Source organism: Suillus clintonianus (assembly GCF_016758775.1).
Source record: "Suillus clintonianus strain FC179 chromosome Unknown DEU56scaffold_23, whole genome shotgun sequence".
Taxonomy (NCBI): domain Eukaryota; kingdom Fungi; phylum Basidiomycota; class Agaricomycetes; order Boletales; family Suillaceae; genus Suillus; species Suillus clintonianus.
The window spans coordinates 480,363-499,827 of NW_024539247.1; the positions used below are offsets into that span (position 1 = coordinate 480,363).

Genomic DNA, 19,465 nt, shown 5'->3' on the forward strand with positions numbered 1-19,465 from the left:
ATATGAGTATTCATCGTAAGCCTTTGGCCGTGTTTCACTCAAAGCTCGTAGGTTGTGGGTCGATACTCTCCTGCTCAAGCCCACTTTCACATTGACACTTGAAGCATTCCTCTGATTGATGGCAATTTAGAAGCTCAGCTATCATAGTTACTAGGGCAGAAATCTGTTCGATACTCTCTCAAGCCAAGACGCGGTTTGTGACAGGCCAACGTGGTTGGACGATATGAACAGACAAGCACTTTCCTTTAATACACGTACTGTCAGAAGAGGTCTACATAAGTCATTCCTATAAGGCAACACCAAAAATCACCCTGGTCACGATCTTGTCATATTCAAAATTGAGGTACGCGGATGACACAGAGTAAGAGGTTCACACCCTGAGTTGTGGTCTTAGTACTCATTGCACAAGACAGACAAGCCTTTTACTCACAACTGCGATAACACCAGAAATCCAAAATGCCTTGCCAGCAGGAGATGGTTCAAAGCGGAAGATAATCGCGAAGATTATCCCTCCGAGATTTCCCATGGCGCCTACAATTCCACTCTACAAGTGTTTGAATGTTTCTGCCATCAATACATGGCACACACCAAGCACTGCAGTACTGACCATAAATCCATTAGAGTCTTGTGAAAGAAAACGGTCAGTGGTGAAATTGGGAATTCGGTACATTGAACACGCACTGGGGTTACAATGCGGAACAAGGGAGAAGTTCACTCCGTTGGCGACCTCGTTGAAGATTGCGAGGACGACAAAAATACCAATAATAACCGCCACTGGTGTTGTTGCTGTTAGACCATCAGTGTTGAAATTACGGTCCGAACTCACGGGATGGATGGGAATGATTGTCAATGTAAAGGCCAAGGCCAAGCGATAAAAGTCCTTGAGTGACCCCACAAGCGATTGTCAGGTACTTCTTGCCGGGCACCTGCAGGGGTTCATCGAATCAAAAGTCCACACACAATATCAATGCCACTCACACCAAATCTAGTGTATATGAGGTCTCCGAAATACCCGCCTGCAATGAGGTGGTGGATATGCTATGATGAGACAACCTTGCTTGATGAGAAGAACGTGACTAACCCAACGGCCGTGAGAACACGTTAAGTAGACCGTAGATGCCTGCAACCTGATTAATCTGTCAACAAGTAGGTCACAGTGACTGTTCAAGGAGATTCACATAACCAGCTTTGGTCTGCCCAAAAGTGGGGGACTTGAGTAGCGTATACAGAACAGTAGCCAGATTAGCATCAATAGCAAGCTCGTAGCCGAAGGTAGTCATGTAAGCCAACGAGGGCAGCCAGGTCAGCGGGTTTACGATGATTTTGGACGCCATGTTCAGGGTAAGTGGGTTGTTGACAGCAGTGTCCAATTCTGAAGCCATGTCTATCATAATTGGTTAAGGGAACAAACGAAATCCAAGGTGAACGATGGGCACTGACAAACAGCAGTGACAGTGACTTGGACATTCTTCTCGTCTCCAGTCTCGATATCATCACCAAACTTGCTTTTCGCATTTTTGCTATCGGTGATGCTCGTTTGATCGTCTGAAACATGAGGTCCGGCCGCGACAACATTATGGCGATCACTCCATTTGCCCGCGGGGTGGTCAGTGCCAAACATTAGAGTGGCTGTAGCGACGGAAAGGAGAATCGGTACAGGCACGATTGCAAATGCCGCCCGCCAGGCGACGTGCGGGCTCATACCGTCGGCAAGCAATTGATTGAACAGGGCGATCATGATGATAAACGTGAAGCCGCCGCCCGCATTACCCCAGCCTCCGCCTAAGGCGTTTGCTGTGAATTCGACTGTATCAGAATACTTCAAACATGGGGTTTTTTGAACATTTCACCTCTACCAACGACATTCTTGTCGAAGAAAACTGTATTCCAAGCTTGACAAGAGACAAATGTGCCGCCGAGAATTCCGATGAAGAAACGGACAATGTAGAGACCGTTCACAGTTGATACGGTTCCAGCAAGGCCAGAAGGAATCGCCCCGATAATGAGAAGGCCAGCCATCACTTTGCGAGGCCCATAACCTGTTATATGAACAGGATCAGATATACGGAGTGCTAGAGTTTCGGGGTGTACTCACGATCGACGAGTGGACCTGAGATGACCCGTACAATGAGGGTGGAGCACAGCGAAATAATATTTGAATTCCCTGAACAGTGTTTCAGATAATAACTGGCGTGCATAGACCCGAAGTTCTAACATACCGACTTCCGCAGATGTCAGCTTCAAGTCAGTCTTGATGACATCTGGGATGAGAGGGGAGAACGCGAACCACGATAAGCTGTATAAGCAAAGCCACGTTCAGCGATTAACATGCATGAAATATCTAATAGTAAGCCTCAATTCACAATGCGACAAAAAATCCAAGCCACGACCTGCATGTCACTAGTAAGACGTGAGGCTGTATACACTCTCTAGAGAAACGTACAGATGGAAATTGCGGGAGTACTGATTGTTCAGCGAGAAAACAGGGATTGTGGAGCATTTTCGGTTGGTGGGGTTGATCACTGGGTGACGCAGGCCATACAGAGCACTGCTGATGCCAGAAAATGTCAGAGCAGGCATGAGTGCAGTCAACCGAATACAGGGCTGAATGGGGAATTGCAAGAATTTCGAAGGGAGTGCGAGCCTCTTGAATAGTAAATCCGATTTCTCAACCTCAGGTTTTGTTTCGACCAGCAAGCTAAGACATTGGTCCAACAGTGAGTGACAGACTTACTTACGGCAAATGCCAGTACAAAAACTCGGATATGGGGATAAATACATGTTACGGATGCCGTAAGGATGGTGCCAGCCAGCGTGCGTGCGTGAATACGGAAATCGTCGAAGGCACCCTGGATATTTCGCCGCTATCTACCTACACGGTGTAACAGTGTACCGTAGGGAGAGATCAGAATTCGAAAGATAAGAGCAAAGGCTCCACTTGATGGGCCCTGCCATGCCAAGGTGACGATAAGTATCTCCCATACCTGAGAAGGGTCGATCCACAGAAGGCAATGTCTGTCTTTCGGGGACGTTGTCGATTTGTGGCGGTTGAAAAAAAAAAACGGCCAAGTCAGCGCCTGCCAGTATTAGTGCGACTTGCTGTGTTCAGGTTGAAGTCACAGGATGATGGCGCCCTATATTGATGGTGGCTGGGGTCCTCGGCGGCGAGTTGACCTCTGTTGACCTGTCCACATTTCAATTGAACAATAACCAAAAAGACCTTTGACAAGATCGCACAAGCCTGCTTTAATTTATAGCATTTTGATTTTCACATACATGGTGCCGTTGTAGGTTCCTTATCTTTCAATTGTGTGTCACCTTTCACTTGGCTTTCAATTACAGCGATGGCGACACGCTCACTGGCTATGGCTGCATCAGATTCGGATGATCAGAAGCTTCATGTCGGAGTAGTCTAGGACCTGGCCTTATAGACGGAGGAAGACAGTCGTTCCTTTTGGTGTCGGAGCTCCGAGTCACGCATACGAGACCTAACTTGAATAGGCTACTCACCGACACCACATTTTGCTTTTCTGAAGCTCGTCCAACTTCGCTAACCTGTCCTGACGCTAAGTTCCTTACCACCGTGACCTTTTGTCATCAGAGTGTGGATGGCCTCCCCGGAAAAGCAAGTCATACATCAGGATGGTGTCTCCGTGTATCAAGATGTACGAAAGACAATTTTTGTGGTTGGTCTGGGGATGGTGGGGATAGGTAAGTTGAAATTAGAGATGAGGCCGGCTGTTGCTTATACTTTCGTGTAAAGCGTTCATAGAAAAGATGCTCACCTTGGATGAAGCCAAACGATATCGCGTAGTGACATGCGGTGAAGGTGAGCGAAATTATCTTAGATACTGCGGAAATCTATCATTTCACAATGAGATAAGATGTTAACTGACCTGTCACTTCTTAGAGACCCATTTAGCGTATAATCGCGTCGCACTCACAGAATACTTTCAACACCGTTCTGTCGAGAAACTCTATCTAAACCAAGGTATGGTACATTCTTGTCTTGATATGTATTCGCTTACCGTATCCTGTTCTTCCACACTTCGAACAGTGGAGTGGTATGCTCAACAAGATCCAGAGCGCTTTCTTTTCTACACTGGAGAACGGGCTACCTCCTTAGATACTGTCGCGCATTCAGTTACGACCAGCAAAGGGCGCAAGATAAGTTATGATTATTGCGTTCTTGCCACTGGCTCCGAAAGCACTCTCCCGCCGTACATTTCCCCGGTCGGGGCTGAGCGAGCTCGAGGAGTATTCGTTTATCGAAATATTTCTGATCTCGACAAAATATTATCGTATTCTGAGCAAGAACATGTTAAAGGTGGCCGCGTGCGTATTATACACACGAAGCATTCCCGCGCGGTGGTCTCATTTTCTTCACTTAGGCTGTTATCGTTGGAGGCGGTCTCATTGGACTGGAGGCCGCGAAAGCTGTATTTGACCTGTCAGTGACACCTTTCCCGTACACCACAACTCTCACTGAAAATTTTTGAGAAAGTGAGACCATTTCAGAAGTCGCTATTATCAACCGTCAACTCTTCCCGCTCTCGCGCCAACTTGACGATGAAGGTGGAGAAATTGTTCTTCGACGTATTGAAGCCATGGGCGTGCGAGTCCTCACCAGGACGACTGTCAAAGATATTATCACTTCAGATGATGTCTTAACTGGCCTCATCCTGTCAGATGACCAACATCTTAAGGCTGAGATAGTCATCTATGCTATTGGTATCACCCCTCGAGACGACTTGGCCCGCCAGGCGGGCCTGAATTGCGTTGAAAAAGGAGGTATAGTTGTCAACGACCTGTTACAAACCAGCGCTCAAGACGTTTATGCAATTGGCGAGTGCGCGAGCTGGAAGGGCAATACTTATGGTCTCATTGCACCTGGGGGTGAGAACACCTCATTCACCTATCGATCGTTACTCACGGCGTCATCAGTGGAGATGGCTAGCATCCTATCATTCAATTTGACTCAAGTTGAGACTGGCCTCGGTGGCTTCAAACCAAGGGTGATGGTAGGCAATTATTCCTGCGTTTGTGACATCTGTTCACCACCATCAAATTGCCAGAACATGCCCGACCTCTCAACAAAGCTGAAACTAATGGGAGTTGATGTAAGTTATGACTCTCCACACCTATCACTACTCTACATCACCCGGTCTTAGGTTGCCTCCTTTGGTGATTACTTTGCCGACAAACGTAGTGCACGGGGTGTCGTCACCAGTAAGGTGGCTGCTGCAGAGCCGCTTACTCGAGACAAAGCCGAAAAAGCCATCTGCGCAAAACCTCCTGTATGGGAGATATGTCCTCCAGAAACCAACTGTAGCAACGAATTGAAGGAAGGCGAAGTTGCAATCAACACTGTCACCACAGAGATCAAGCGGGGAGGCCGCCAGGCCGCACTGGATGGTCCTATTGAATGCTTGACTTATCGTGACCCGTTTTCGTATGTCTACAAGAAGTGAGTTGCCATGACAGAAGTTTGTTATATACCGCTCATGGAAGTGTAGGTACATCTTCACTCCCGATGGCAAGTACCTACTGGGTGGCATGATGGTTGGTGACACATCCGACTACGTCAAACTCGTGTCCCTGGTCAAGAAGAAGGTGAACTTCGCAGAGATTATCTTCCGCGGCAGCCCCGCTGATACCAAAAGGTAGAAAGAGCTAGAGGAGCCACCATCCAAGTTCATCATTGGATCGGGCTCAAAAGGCCAGGACGACGGCGCTGACCTCGACGATGACACCCAGATCTGTAGTTGCCACGTAAGTATTCTCTCTTCCGCGGCGCAGGGCTCACGCATCCTGATTTGATTCCAGAATGTCACAAAGAGCGCGATCGGCGAATCAGTGAAAGCGGGCATCATCACTCTGTCAGACCTCAAGGCAAAGACAAAAGTTGGTACTGGATGTGGTGGATGTATGCCTTTGGTCACGAACATATTCAAGGTATAATAATCTCCCCTTTCATCATAAATATCCTGAGTGACCTGAAAACTTACTAGGCAGAAATGAAGAAAGCAGGACATGCTGTATCGAATCACATTTGTCCCCACTTTGGTATGGCTCGACAAGAGCTCTTCAGCGTCGTGAAGTGTGTCCATGACTTTGTATCCCGAAAATCCAATTTATCGTTTCCACTAGGATACGGAAGTTGAAAACACTCCCAGAGATCATGGAGGCTGTCGGTGTGAAGAAAGATTCACTCGGATGCGAGATATGCAAGCCGGTTATCGGTAGGAAGTTATCTGGCGTTTATCGGAGCAATGCTCAGCCGACCTAGGATCGATCCTGTCGTCACTGTATAACGAACTCGTGGTCGCACCTGTACACCACGCCAACCAAGACACCAATGATAAATACCTCGCTAACGTTCAAAGGAATGGTGAGTTCTCGATTATCTACGAATCTCCTCACATTTATATCCCCTATTCACCTAAATTAACTTTAACCTTGTTGTCAGGTACATTTTCTGTCGTTCCTCGAGTTCCTGGAGGAGAAGTCAGTGTAATTTCTTTTCGTTTGCGAGTAGAAATTCACTTGTGACTTGTAGATCACCCCGGACAAACTCATTGTTCTCGGACAAGTCGCAAAGAAATGTGGGTTGTCGTTGCTGCATGTGTTCTGTGCACTCACACAAACTGGCAGACAACTTGTACACCAAGATTACAGGAGGGTGAGTGTATCATCATATGCAAGCGTCATACGTGAAAACCGAGATTTACGGTACTAGGCAGCGCATCGACCTCTTTGGGGCTCAAAAGCAAGATCTCCCGGACATTTGGGAGGAGCTGGTTGCTGCAGGATTCGAAAGTGGACATGCTTATGGTACGGTAGAACCTGGCAGTTGATCCAAGTCTGTCATATTGATCATCCATGATTCAGGAAAGGCCTTGCGGACTGTAAAGTCTTGCGTCGGTACCACATGGTGCCGCTACGGAATTGGCGATGCTGTCGGAAGTTCGTGCCGCTGTGATGATGTCTATGTTGAGTTTCACCAACTGAATGAGATGCACAGTGGCCATTCACCTTGAAGAACGGTACAAGGGCATTCGTTCGCCTCACAAGTTTAAGGGGGGTGTGAGCGGTTGCGTTCGAGAGTGTGCCGAAGCACAGTCCAAGGACTTCGGCTTAATCGCAACTGATAAAGGATGGAACAGTACGTGCTCTCCACTACATCATAAACCCATAAACCTAAATCTGCATCAGTTTTCCTCGCTGGCAATGGTGGATCGAATCCGAGACACGCGACACTATTTGCCACAGATGTTCCTCCGTCAAAGGTTGTCCGCATCCTTGACCGTTTTCTGATGTACTATATCCATACTGCCGACAAGCTCATGCGAACTGCGAGATGGGTAGAACAGTTTGATGGTGGTATTGAGGTCCGTCACATGAGCATCGTGTAATATTTTCTGTGCTTACTGGATTTATCATGCACAGCGGCTCAAGAAAATTCTTCTTGATGATGCGCTCGGCATCTGTGAGGATCTGGAGAGGGAAATGGGGGAGCTTGTCGGAACTTATGCAGATGAGTGGAAAGCTGTGGTCAATGATCCTGCGAGGAGACGTCAGTTCCGTCAGTTCGTCAATACTGTTAGTGGATTCCCGTGCCTGGATAGCGCAGTACTAAAGGTTCATGTACAGGATGAACGTCGCCCTCAAACGGAAATCATCAAAGAGCGAGGCCAGGAACGTCCAGCAGACTGGCCGAAACAATTGCCTCCTGCCAAATTTGGCGAATCAGTCATCGTGACTCCCAAATCTGAGTGGGAGTGGCGAAAAATGGCCACTGTCAATGATCTTGTGCCAACTGATGACGCTACCACGTGGGTTCTTCAACACATTCGTCTGTTGCTTCGCTTGACACCAAGACCTCCACCTTCTCAGGTCCGCTGCTGTCAAGTATGGTGACTCGCAGTTGGCTATCTTTCACATTCCCAGACGGGGCTACTTTGCCACGCAACAGGTACAGTTGATTTCGCTCCCTTTCTGAGCCTATTTAGAAATGATCTTGTAGATGTGCCCGCACAAGCGGGCTTTTGTGCTTGACCACGGCATTGTCGGCGACGACATGGATGGTAATCTCTACGTCTCATGCAAGTGCCATGTTTTTGCGCTTTTCTGCTAGTCTTCTGAGACGTCCGGATTTCTCAAGGTCCTTTGCACAAACGGAACTTTCGTCTTACAGACGGTAAATGTTTGAACGACGAAGACTTTTCTATCATTCCGTTCGACGTGAAGCAAGAAGGCGATGATCTCCTCGTGCTCCTCCCCGATTCAGACAAGTTGGATGCAGTCATTGGAACAAGTAAATGGATGATCAAACAAGCTTCGGCTGAGCTTGCTTCTCGCGGTGGTGGAGAAGGGATCGAAATTGTCGGTGCTGGACCCGGTCTATCTGAGAGTGGGTCTGCGTGCTCTGGGGGACCAAGTCCGTGCAATGGTGGAAATGCATCATTGGATTGGTGATTCACCTTGTTGAGAAGCATTTTGCATTTTTGCAGATGCAAATAGCCATCTCGTTCTTCTGGTCAGTAGGTTGTAGGCATGGTTGTAAGTTCATTGGACTATCTGTGTGTTTCCGTTGTTGCTCCGTGTAAATTATCAGATAAAATTTCGGATACAATTAATGTGTCTAGCTATCCTTAGCACGTTGGTGCCTTCGGCACCAGCATAAGATTACTCGCGTGTCACCAAAAGCGGAGCTCAGGAGGGCCTGGCGGGCGAGGCTGCTCGAGGAGTCGAGTTCGGGGCGGGACGTAGACGGAAAAATCTGGGGATGGTCGGCGTAGGTAGAGAGGTCGAGAATATATCATCGTTGAGCAGCCGAAGCTTTTTGAGCGGTGCAAACGTGCTGCAGGGGCAGCAGGGAGCATGGACGACGTCTCGCCACCGCACGTGTGGAATGCTGCTGAGCGTTGCCGAGCGGGATTCGAAAGGACTGCAAATTTCTCACCTTGGGACCGTCGATTTTCCATCGTCGTTTGGTAGCTTCGGCGGTCTCTCCTGCTCATTCTGACTACTATCTTCTTCCTGGAGTAGACACTTCGTGAATACATCTTTTCACTACTTCTTGGGACTGCAAATCTTGGACAGTACAAACCCCGCCCAGATCTAGAGGACCGTCAATTTTTTACACGGCGCTCCTTGACTTCCCACTTTTTAAATTGACATGTGTCAGATCTATCAGATATATTATTCGTGCACAAAAACAGCTGTGACGTTTCAATGCGCGCCAATAGAGTTGTTGGTAACATACATAATTCGTGACTGCAAGCTATAGCACTGACACTTGGAATGACATAAGTCTACTATAGAATATCACTGTTAGCTCATAATTAGCTTTCCATACCACACCCGTCTCTATTACCAGTAGATCATGTGCACCTAAATTTGAGATTGGTGCCTTTGGAGTAATGTCCTCGCTCAGCTTATTCGCATATAATTCCGGGATCCAGCCTAAGCACTCTCCTCCTCGTCATCATCGTCTTCATGTTGAGGATTGTCGAACGAATACGGCAATGGGACCTCGCGCGTAATTCGGTATTGATCCATATTACCAAGATGCTCGTTCTCGAGACGGTCTGCCAGACAGGCTAAGTTAGCAAGTTGCATAGAAAGAAAAAATGACAGAGACTGACAGAAATTCCACTGTACCCGTCTTAACATCTCCAGTATGCCAGCTACGAACGACCGGAGAGTAAAGTGTGGCCAACTGGGTATGTAGAAGACCCAGAGAAAACGTATGACAAAGTTCGAGACCTATAGTAGATTGTCTAGAATGAAGTGAGTCACAAGCACATATTCCGCTCACCAGAGCAACATAGTACACCTGCATATAGAATGAGAAATCGGACCGTTTGATTCAGTAAAAGATAGACCGCACCGGAATCTGGGATGTGTACACCAACTCCCGCCTGAGGAGGGGGTATTTAGCGCTAGGTTTGCAGATGGACCAGTCCATTAAGAAGTCCTGAGTGAAGTTGACAGCGTGTCCACTCTTGACGGTTTGTCAACTCACCCATGCACACCCATATATTGCGTAGAGAACTGCCGACAAGCACCAGAGAATGAAAGAAGTACCACCGTCAGTTTCTCCTGAAAAAACATCAGAAAAGGGCAGTGACGCGGGAAGGCAGCCTACCGTCGCGTCTCCAAAGAAAATAACAGAGGTAGTACACTATACCCATGCCGTACTTGCCAGCCTGCAAATTCAACCAAGACGTAAGCTGTTCTTGAATGCTTCCGTTCGATAGTGAAGACTCACATTGATGAGATGGGTAGGTAACTTTGAATCCCTGTAACGTCTGAGACTCTGCACGAAGCGCACCAGGAATGGTAACGCAGCAAGTACGAAGTAAGGGCCCCAATTTAATTCCGTTCCACAAGTCGTCCAAGCTTCTTGAATCGCAGGGTTGTACGCAGACGAGAATGTGTCCCTTTGCACCAAACTAGACGTCTGAGAGGAGAAACGGGTGCGCGGGAAACCTGCCATGGAAGAGTTTTTGTCCGGTGACGAGATAGACTCCGCGATGGCGTAGGAAGGAACATTAGGAAAGTAATGGGAGTAGAAACACCCGACAAAGTAGAAGTTCGACAGACTATAGACAAGACTGCAAAACTGATCGCTGTGAAGGCTGTGAATGAAGGATGCGATAGCGCGGAATTGCAGACACTAACCCGAGCCAGAAATCCGTGAACTATCAATCGCGTCAATTACACATTCTGTGCAGCATGATATGGACGTACCTCAACGCTCCACAAACCGCTGATGCCTAGTCTCGCAACGCTCTTGACAAGCCACCATCGCGAACGACCCCAAAGGAAGTTCTAAACATTTCCAAAAACATGTGAGCTAGAATCGTAGACATAGATGATGTGACCTTGCCGGAATGGGATTGAAAATGACAATAATCACGAGGGCAAGCCACACAAGCGGCCAGACGAGTGGAGGACCGACATCAATGAAAGATAACATAAAGCAATGTGCTAGTGCACATAACAGGAAGGCAGGAAGCTAATGTGGAATTGTATCAATGACCTCATAAAATACCACGGCATCAAACCTCAAAATACTCTCGATGGTCGAGTCGAGATCGTACATCAAGTTCTTCGCAAGAAGGTCAGCGCGAGGAAAATAAACAAAACAAGTTATGCGCACCAAATATGAACACGTAGTTGATCCTTTCTCTGGCCCATACGACGAGGTTCAAACCGACGAGCAACGCGAGTAACGTGGGGATTAAGAAAATGGAGTAGATGAAAAGTAAGATATTCCATGAAGGCAATGAGACATGGGTACTGTCACGCAGACCTGCAGGTGACATGAGAATTCTTGTGGTCGCCATCAGGAACATACAACATACATATCAATAAACCGGTAACTGTCGCAGGTATAGATAAACCAAGCCACAAGCCTGTGCGAAACGTGCTGAAATGATGGGATTTCTGGGTCGCGCCAACACGAAGATGATTGATCGCTTTCTTCTTGTCACCACGTTCTGCGATAACGTATAACATATGGAAAGATAAAAGATGAGACCTTTGAGCGACATACCAAACCTTGCGGCAAACAACTCTTCCATCTCTTTAAGCATTGAGCTGACCATCGCGCCGGAGGCAAAAGCCGAGGGTTCAACCTGACCATAATGGAATTTAAAAAATGTTACAACAGAGGGTATCAGAAAAGTCTTACCCTCTCTTTCATATATGCTGCTTGAACAGGCACTTGTGTAATCTTCTCATATTTCTTGACAGCTTTGCGGAAACCAGTGAGGTTCAGTATCTGTTTGATTTGAGATCATCGATGATCAATTCACGGTGCGAGGCGTGCAGTAGTTCAATGCGAGAGTGATGATAACGGATGTAGCATGCAAATGCCGGCGGCAGTGTGAATGATTGGGATAACCGAGCGATGGGATCAGCCACGTACACGGTAATTATTCAGTGCCTCGAGTCCACTGGACATTGAAAGACGTCAGATTCCACCACTAAGACGTGATTATTAAAGGAAAAGAAGCAGGCCGGCACGAAGGATCCACATTGCCAACACGTGGAATGAGTCGATCTTTCTTCGCCGCAAGAAAGGAGAGTATGGTCCCGAAAACCGGCGAACGCAAACGGGACATACCGGTAGTACTCCACGACAGCTTTCTTGAGACGTTTCTTCGCATTCTGGTACTCCTGCGGGCTGTTCAAGGACACGCTGTTCCCCCGCGGAATATTGCCATTGGCTTTTGTGGGCGGGCATGAACGATTGCTCTTGATTGATCCAACTTGAATTGATCCATCTATGATAGATGTAGGAAGCGGCGACATGATTATACGCTCGGAAATTCCTTCATCTCTGGTAGTGTCCGAAGGGCCAGTTTCTACAGGTACTAAAATCAGCCGGCCGCTCTGTTACCCTGTTCGACTACAATAATGATAAATGCATACCTCCTCGACCTGACTCAGAAGCTGCTATCCCTGGTTGATGATTGGTCTTGCTTGTATCCGCATGATGACGACCATGACATTGGGTCAGGGCGAGCAAAGCCGCCGACAGAGATTGGTGAGCTCGTGCAGCCCAGCTCGGCGTTGTGGCATTTCCATTAGATTCCTGTATATGCGTAGAATTAGAATGGCCCAAAAAAGAGCAGAAGGAAGCGCATATGCTAAACATAGACTGACATAGTACTTCTTGCGATGAAGCCCAAGTTCGTTGAGCTGCTCTTTAAGCAGTTTGCCACGGTCTCGCATTTCCTTTTCTCGTTCGGCATAAAAAGAGTCGACTTTCTCCAACTCAGAATCTAATAGCTCGAAAAAATGCGCATGAAGTGGTGGTAGCAGAGGTAGAAGGGTATGTAAGGCAGTAGGAGCCAGAGAGCCTGCTATTAAAGTGAAATTTCTGCATGACACACGGACAACGTCTGAACTGACCTGTATCACGGAAAAAGGGGAATACTGGTGGCAAGTGCGGAGTCTTGGGAGGTAAAGGAGTGGTTTGCGAAGGAGCCTGTGATGACGAGCCTGTGAGGCGAAATGGAGGCGAAAGATCGTGCAACATAACGCTGAGCGATGGACCTGTTAAAACTCTCCGTCAAATAGAACTCGACGGGTCATGGAGATTGCTCACGTATCCGGCTATCCCTTTGCTGGCCGGTCGCGGAAAGAACTGTGGTCCCTTCAGTTGGAGCATCGGGTTGTGGAAGGACCGATTGCCCTAAAGAGTGTGTTGAAGTGAGCTGAGTTGGTAAGAGTTTATTCAGGGTAGCCAATACCGTTATCTTCGTATTCTCTGGCTTGCTTATAAACTTGATCAACATCAGTAGTTCCGGTGGAGTTTTGCCTGGCAATCTGTTCTGCACGTATTGTACCGATGCATTTCTTCAGGCAGCGATAATCACTACAATCAAACCGTAGTGAAAATGGCGTTAGCGGAGGTGATCAATCGACGCATGTCTAAACGTTTGAGCTGGAACGCACATATATGCCTTTTTCCACTCGGGAGTCTGCGACAAGATAACATTCAGTACCTAGATCAGCAATATGAGTTTGGTTAGTCCGAACGGACTGACTTGTGTGTCAGTAAGGTATCTGAGGTCAAAAAGAAGTCGCACGAAATGAGTACAAGCAGGGGTGTAAAGGCATTAGAAGTCGGATACCGACGCACCGTGCAAACTTCATAACTGTTCCGCAACGAGCTGAGGAACGTTGTCAGGTTATGGTGGACAACAGGTCGTGTGCTATGAACACACACAGGACACAGAAGTAGGATTTTTGGAGTGACACGCAAGTGCTAAAGGGTCTTTAAAAAGCTCCAAGAATGTGAATTGGTGCCAGGTTTCATCTGAGGGATCTTATGGACACCGAAATCCTTGCAAAAAGCCAAGAATGGATGAGATCAATTATAAATGACAGTTAAATATTGATTGGTTTACGTTTAAAACTGCCATGGCCGACAGCGGGTGCCAGTGTCTCTGGATGACGAGATCGTGTCGACAGGCGGTTCCGGAAAAACGGTGCAACCGACCTCAAAAGGAACCGTCAGGTCAACCTTCTTCACCCAGCCTTTACCCCAATTTCCAAACAGCTGGCTATCTGCGTCCAATTTCCGGCACACGACCTCATACATACGTGGCGGAAGCTGGTTCAGTACTCTATCTGATGTTACGGCATGCGACTCGCCACCAACCACCATGACACCCAATCTCGACTTAACATCTCACAAAGTCCTAGTCTTTGACGTTTATGGGACCCTCATTGACTGGGAATCTGGAATATACAACAGTCTCAAGTCGCTCTTCCCCAAGGACACTCCAAGAGAGGAGGTCTTGGAGAAATATGCTGCTGTGGAGCTAGATCTTCAAATGAAAGATCCGAGTCTAGCGTACTCTAAGATCCTCGATCTCGCTTGGATGCGGCTTAGCGGTCAAGCTGACATGAGTCCTGGTCGCGGCAAAACAGCCGCAGTCACAGAAGGAGGGGAGGAGATTGGTGCATCTAGTCCAGCGGGTGCTCAGCAAGACTCAGATATGGCTTCCTCGACGCCACCAGCAAGTGATGCTGAGCGCTTCGGAGCTTCCGTTCCCACGTGGCAGCCATTTGAAGACACCGTCCAAGCCCTCCACAGACTGAAAGAGCACTTTGCGCTAGTGGTTCTTTCCAACGTGGACAACAGAAGTTTCGACGGCACACATGAGTTGCTGAAATCTCAAACTCGTGAAGCTCGCAAGAGCAAATACCCGACAGAGACCCCTGCCTCCCCCTTCTCGCTCATCCTCACCGCTCAGCAATTTAATGCGTATAAACCAGATCCAAGGGCGCTAGACACTGCACTCCAGCAAGTCTCGTCTGCGCCTCGTTCCCTCTTACCGCATCCCAACCCACCCTGGGCCGTGGAAGCACGGGAGGTGCTTGTAGTAGCAAATTCGCTTCAGCATGATATAGAGCCCGCAAATCTTCACAATCTCAACAGCGTGTGGATTTCGCGCCATGAGAAGAATATCATCGGAGCCAAAGCCGATGTGAAGGAGCGAGGCTTGTGGACATGGAGGTTCGAAACTTTAGGCGATCTAGCAGATGCAGTGGATCAGGAGGTTCAAGGAACGCGTGACGCCATATAATTACATAAATTAAAGTGAGTGGCCGTCATACACTCTGCATGCGAATCCCTTTCTCAGATAGCACAGGTTGTTGCTGTTGGACGCTTTGGTTGGGTGTGGTGTATGAGGTTGGTTGCAGCTGTGCCATGATTGGTGTATGTGTCCGCCGCGAACACCCGGTTGAAAGAATTTGAAAAAAACATTCTTGATGAGATCCAGTGGGCTGACTGGACGTTAAAGGTGTACGCAGGCTGCCTCCTGTCTGGAAGAGTAGCGAGACTCACAACCGCGAAATAAATGATTACCTCCTTTTGCACTAAATTATGATACTCGAACTCGCTTCCCACCCCAACAGAATTCAATAATATGCGGTCGTTTTAGGGGGCTGAGGTCGATGGTCGGTTGCACGTAATAGTTGAGAGGAATTATCCCAGTTCTTTTCTATTGTTCAGGTCTCTATCCCATTGAAATTCATTCCAATCATATGTACATAAAGTCAGGCTCTTTGAAAAAGATGCTTCTCATTTATAGCAATACTGAGAGGGTTCTTCGTGGCGTTGATTCTATGGGAAAGTTAGCCAGCAATTTCCCCACAGTGTATGACGTGTATTCGGGGAAACGCGAGGAATGCTGCGCATGAACTAAGAGACCGACGAGAGGCCAGCCCTATATACAGTACTTAAGGGATGGGTCTAGAGAAATAGTGCGGTGACTATCTCCGCCTGGACCTCCTAGCTATATACTGGTCTCGTGCATAGATAGAATATTAATAGAATCCCGAATCAGGGATTCCTCAGCTTGTGCGCCAAACCGAGCGCCCGGAATGCGTGTCACAACTGACACAGGGTATCCATAGATTGACCTTATGTAGGCCAATGAAGCTCGAACGTATATCGGCCAATTGGACTTGTAAAAAGCAAAGGCCTAGTAAACTGGAAACCTGTTTCAAGTCTAGAAACGTTTCAATTGACCACGGACCAATTATATCTAGATTCTGATAGAACGTGAGGTATCGAAGGAACGTTGCACAATTGTTTCAGATTCAGAACACAGCACAGAGAACAGTGCTCTGAGTATCAGAACGCCGCGGTAAGTCCTACTAATCGACACACTATTGATGCTGTTGCTGGCGTTAAAAGTTCATGCGGTCGCGTCACTTACAAATGGCTATCATAGTCAAGAAGGAATGTCTACTCAGGGGGGTAAGACTTATCGCTGCCGAATATTAGAATCCGCCAAATTATGTATCTCTTCCATACCGATATGTATACTTATACCCATGGACCGCTCCGCCAGAATCCAAACAATAAGTTCTGTTTTGCAGCTTCGCTTGGTCAAATGTCTCTCAGCCTATCAGGTGGACTTGACTCGGCTCGCAAGCAATTACGCCCATGCAATCAAGATTTCAAATTTTCAGTGTAGACCAGCTGAGATTATGTTTGCACATTTGAATTCGTCAATAAGCATAGCGGTTTAGAGCCGAATTCGTACTATTTTGACATCGCCGCGTGACGTGTACAAACTGGTTATCTGGAATCAGATATCGACCACGGACGTTGAACCTTATTGACAACCATTGAAATGGCGACATATGTAAGTCCGGAAGGAAATTGCTTGTTTTGCAGATTTCGAGGGGGAGGATGGTTGGGGTACAGTGGTTCTCGATTGAATGTTGCGCTTCAACGTTGAGTCAGGCTAGTGACAGAGAGGCGGTCCCACCTACCCTCGCAGCCCTTGAATCAGGACTCACTCCCGGGGGTCGGAGAGCGCATATCGCTGCACGCGTTCGCCCCGAATCTTACCTTCTTGCTGATAGAACCTTGAGCCTACTTCATACTCAGCACAAGTGTTTGTGTTGCATTCACGCAGGCAAGGATGCCGCGGTGATCAGAAGGTGAGTCCAAGGTATCGTGCAGAAATCCCGCGGCTCTTACACAAGAATGACCGCCAACAATAAAGCAATCAACACAATAATTAGGATAGTTATACACCATCCTGACTTTGTTTCTGTTCCAAGAACATCAGTATCTTACAACGACCGCCAAGCCGGCTCAAACTTGCCTTCTGTGTCCCGTGCAAATTTCTTCATTCTTCGCATCGCATCCGATAGCTTGGAATCCGTCCGGTCAACATTTGCCTCGAGATCGTCAAGCATTCTAGTCGAAGACCTTAGTATGAACGTGCAGCAGCGAATAACTATAACTCACTCAACATGCTCGACAATCTCGTGCCCCATCAGACCTGCTTGTTGGGCAAGAGTATTTAGAGTCCCTGATATTGAGTCCATGGTACGATCTTGCTCCTGAATTAATAACTTTGGCAAGATTTTGCCGTCAGCCTCCCTCTTATGAGACGAACAAGCGAAAACATACTTGTTGTTCTTCGTGAGCCCACTTTGCCTGTTCATCATCGGGCTCGCCTGATTGCGAGCCAGGTATTGGTAAGGTAGACCGGGAACCACTGGGCAACGATAATTGTGACTGAAGGGGAGTGGACAGTGATTTTCCTCCGGACGGCAACTAATGATCCGTCAGGAATTGCATATCTAACAGAAATTAAAACCGACATTTCGTCCTTCAATGTCCACCCTCATACCCTGTCCTTAGGTTGGTCACCTGAGTCAGGGTGTGCATGCTTCAGACTACTCGTGACGAACCTCGATTTCGCGACGTACGCGACCCACATATTTCCGCCGCTCAGAGACCTCTGCATCATCCAGTCCAAAATATCTAGGACCCGTCTCCTCCACCATCCTACGAAAAATAAACATCTCAAGTCCAACACTATCATCCCAACTTACTTGACGCTCTCTTCCAAATCCTCCAAGTCGGTGTCCAGAGTAGCAAGCGTAGCTTTCAGCTGTACTCCAGTGTCAGCTTTTCGTTCAAAGAGCGTGTCAAGGAGAACCTCACTTCGTTTCGGGCCAATACAAGCTCTTCACTCCCTTCCCGAGCGGAACTGCGGATTCGCAGGAACGAAGAGCGTAATGTCGACGCTGTCTGGAGCGAGGATTGGATATCCTGCTGGACTTCATGATATGGGTCGGTCGACATGATACGAATAAATGAATGGTTGTAACGGGTTTGGTACACGGATTAGTACTAGTTGTTCAGTTTGTAGTAGTCAACGTCCGACAAAACAACGAGACCCGCAGGACCCGCACACATGTCACACGTGACACGACGATCCGTCGGTGCTACATCGAAACGGCGTGCGCACCAGTCCCCACGGCCAACTCCTTCCTTATCAAAATGTATTCCGATTTCTTCCTACGCTTGGATCACTCGAACTCCAAGCAGAACACAGGATATGTTGCAATTGGCGTGGACATTGAATTGGTCAATCACAATGCAAGGGTTGAACGTTGAATGGTCATACATGTGGAACTTCGAAGTAACGAAGTTCAGGCAGAGCAAACTTCTAGAGGACACTTGAAACTATTCACTGAAAAAACGAGGAGCCACGCAATGGCGTTGCAGGCATCCAAGTAGTGTCTTTGGTTGCCTGCTCGTTTTGAACGTTGAGCGCGCAAGCCCAATGGTTATTTACCAAATGCCGTGTCGAAGGCGGACGGTAGAGGCTCACACTGTAAGTGAACAGCTTACTTTCATCAGATCCCTCGTCGGTTACGCCTGACGATATCTTGGAGCTGGGCTGTCCCGGTAGTTCTTCAGACGCCTTTCTCTTCTCTTTCAGTGAGCTCCCGATTCCATCTCCAGCCCGAGCTTTAATTGTTGTATGTTTGTCCACGATGCACCACACTTTGCAGCTTCTAGAAAGCTTATCTGGCAGTCTTCTCAGGCTCGGCACAGCAATCATTGTGTGAAAGAGGTTCACGTCTCAGCTCCAGATGGGACCACCATACTCAGATGTTAAATCTATGCTGCAGCAGGAACAGGGCTGACCAGAGGATCATATTGGACTCCGGATCGAATACCGGACAGGTGACGTCGTAGACGTCACGCTGAGACATTGCGAGCGCAGTTGGATGACGACGTTTGACGTCGGGCATCGCGCCGACGATGCAAAGTGTCAAGGTCGTATGCTACCATATATTTTTTCATCACTATGCTACATTACTTAAATTCACGAGTCTATCCGTCCGAGCATCTCAGTCATTCTACACAGACTGAGATGTAAGCTTATGTTCCCCCCTTACATTATACCAAGCGGCTAACTCGTTCCATAGAATCTATCTAGGTACTATACATTGTATTGAGTCATTCTACACAGACTGAGATAATCTATCTAGTTTTCCCGCTCTCTCTCGCGTCCCCGCTCGCCTCTGATCACCAGAGGTTATGAGCCCTGCCTCGACCATGGACTCCGCGCTCCCCAGCACCAATTCCGCACTATTCAACGTCCCCAAG

General features: G+C 47.8%; 6 protein-coding genes across 6 annotated transcripts; 2 read left to right on the forward strand and 4 right to left on the reverse strand.

Moving 5' to 3' along the window:
- Positions 1-332: 332 nt before the first annotated feature.
- DEU56DRAFT_911165 (major facilitator superfamily domain-containing protein) lies at positions 333-2,580 on the reverse strand (the record flags this gene model as incomplete). Its single annotated transcript, XM_041357260.1, has 14 exons — positions 333-377; positions 431-544; positions 608-624; positions 682-774; positions 827-926; positions 979-1,016; positions 1,082-1,127; positions 1,179-1,384; positions 1,441-1,794; positions 1,851-2,039; positions 2,096-2,164; positions 2,220-2,296; positions 2,364-2,390; positions 2,444-2,580. The coding sequence occupies 14 exons, from the start codon at positions 2,578-2,580 to the stop codon at positions 333-335; spliced, it is 1,512 nt and encodes a 503-aa protein (XP_041210239.1).
- Positions 2,581-3,188: 608 nt separating this feature from the next.
- DEU56DRAFT_794738 (uncharacterized protein) lies at positions 3,189-8,638 on the forward strand. Its single transcript, XM_041352813.1, has 27 exons — positions 3,189-3,711; positions 3,764-3,829; positions 3,911-3,991; positions 4,058-4,335; positions 4,392-4,450; positions 4,505-4,896; positions 4,945-5,021; positions 5,076-5,120; positions 5,172-5,467; positions 5,517-5,613; positions 5,668-5,772; positions 5,827-5,955; positions 6,012-6,100; positions 6,151-6,242; positions 6,290-6,391; positions 6,470-6,507; positions 6,560-6,605; positions 6,655-6,682; positions 6,740-6,834; positions 6,892-6,966; positions 7,025-7,165; positions 7,216-7,391; positions 7,450-7,602; positions 7,654-7,835; positions 7,897-7,975; positions 8,027-8,105; positions 8,165-8,638. The coding sequence occupies exons 1-27, from the start codon at positions 3,609-3,611 to the stop codon at positions 8,476-8,478; spliced, it is 3,417 nt and encodes a 1,138-aa protein (XP_041210240.1). The 5' UTR covers positions 3,189-3,608; the 3' UTR covers positions 8,479-8,638.
- An 830-nt stretch (positions 8,639-9,468) lies between these two features.
- On the reverse strand, positions 9,469-10,821 carry DEU56DRAFT_733850 (EXS-domain-containing protein; the record flags this gene model as incomplete). Its single annotated transcript, XM_041348354.1, has 10 exons — positions 9,469-9,593; positions 9,651-9,771; positions 9,824-9,841; positions 9,896-9,982; positions 10,031-10,104; positions 10,154-10,214; positions 10,277-10,448; positions 10,587-10,637; positions 10,690-10,709; positions 10,759-10,821. Coding segments are annotated over 10 exons (792 nt in total), but the record flags the coding sequence as incomplete, so codon positions are not given.
- A 361-nt stretch (positions 10,822-11,182) lies between these two features.
- DEU56DRAFT_265601 (SPX domain-containing protein) lies at positions 11,183-13,758 on the reverse strand. The gene is made up of 10 exons (XM_041345363.1): positions 13,664-13,758; positions 13,127-13,587; positions 12,931-13,074; positions 12,682-12,878; positions 12,448-12,610; positions 12,140-12,380; positions 11,942-11,969; positions 11,705-11,794; positions 11,376-11,648; positions 11,183-11,323 (listed from the first exon to the last, which is right to left on the reverse strand). Exons 2-9 carry the CDS (start codon positions 13,314-13,316, stop codon positions 11,379-11,381), a joined length of 1,323 nt encoding a protein of 440 aa, XP_041210242.1. The 5' UTR covers positions 13,317-13,587; positions 13,664-13,758; the 3' UTR covers positions 11,183-11,323; positions 11,376-11,378.
- A 431-nt stretch (positions 13,759-14,189) lies between these two features.
- On the forward strand, positions 14,190-15,116 carry DEU56DRAFT_733817 (haloacid dehalogenase; the record flags this gene model as incomplete). The annotated part of the gene is made up of 1 exon (XM_041348351.1): positions 14,190-15,116. The coding sequence occupies one exon, from the start codon at positions 14,190-14,192 to the stop codon at positions 15,114-15,116; it is 927 nt and encodes a 308-aa protein (XP_041210243.1).
- Positions 15,117-16,563: 1,447 nt separating this feature from the next.
- Positions 16,564-18,223, reverse strand: DEU56DRAFT_794789 (snare protein TLG1/Syntaxin). Its single transcript, XM_041352814.1, has 9 exons — positions 18,008-18,223; positions 17,896-17,954; positions 17,752-17,848; positions 17,662-17,691; positions 17,468-17,614; positions 17,303-17,409; positions 17,157-17,251; positions 16,819-17,102; positions 16,564-16,772 (listed from the first exon to the last, which is right to left on the reverse strand). Exons 1-8 carry the CDS (start codon positions 18,146-18,148, stop codon positions 17,026-17,028), a joined length of 753 nt encoding a protein of 250 aa, XP_041210244.1. The 5' UTR covers positions 18,149-18,223; the 3' UTR covers positions 16,564-16,772; positions 16,819-17,025.
- Between the last annotated feature and the right edge of the window lie 1,242 nt (positions 18,224-19,465).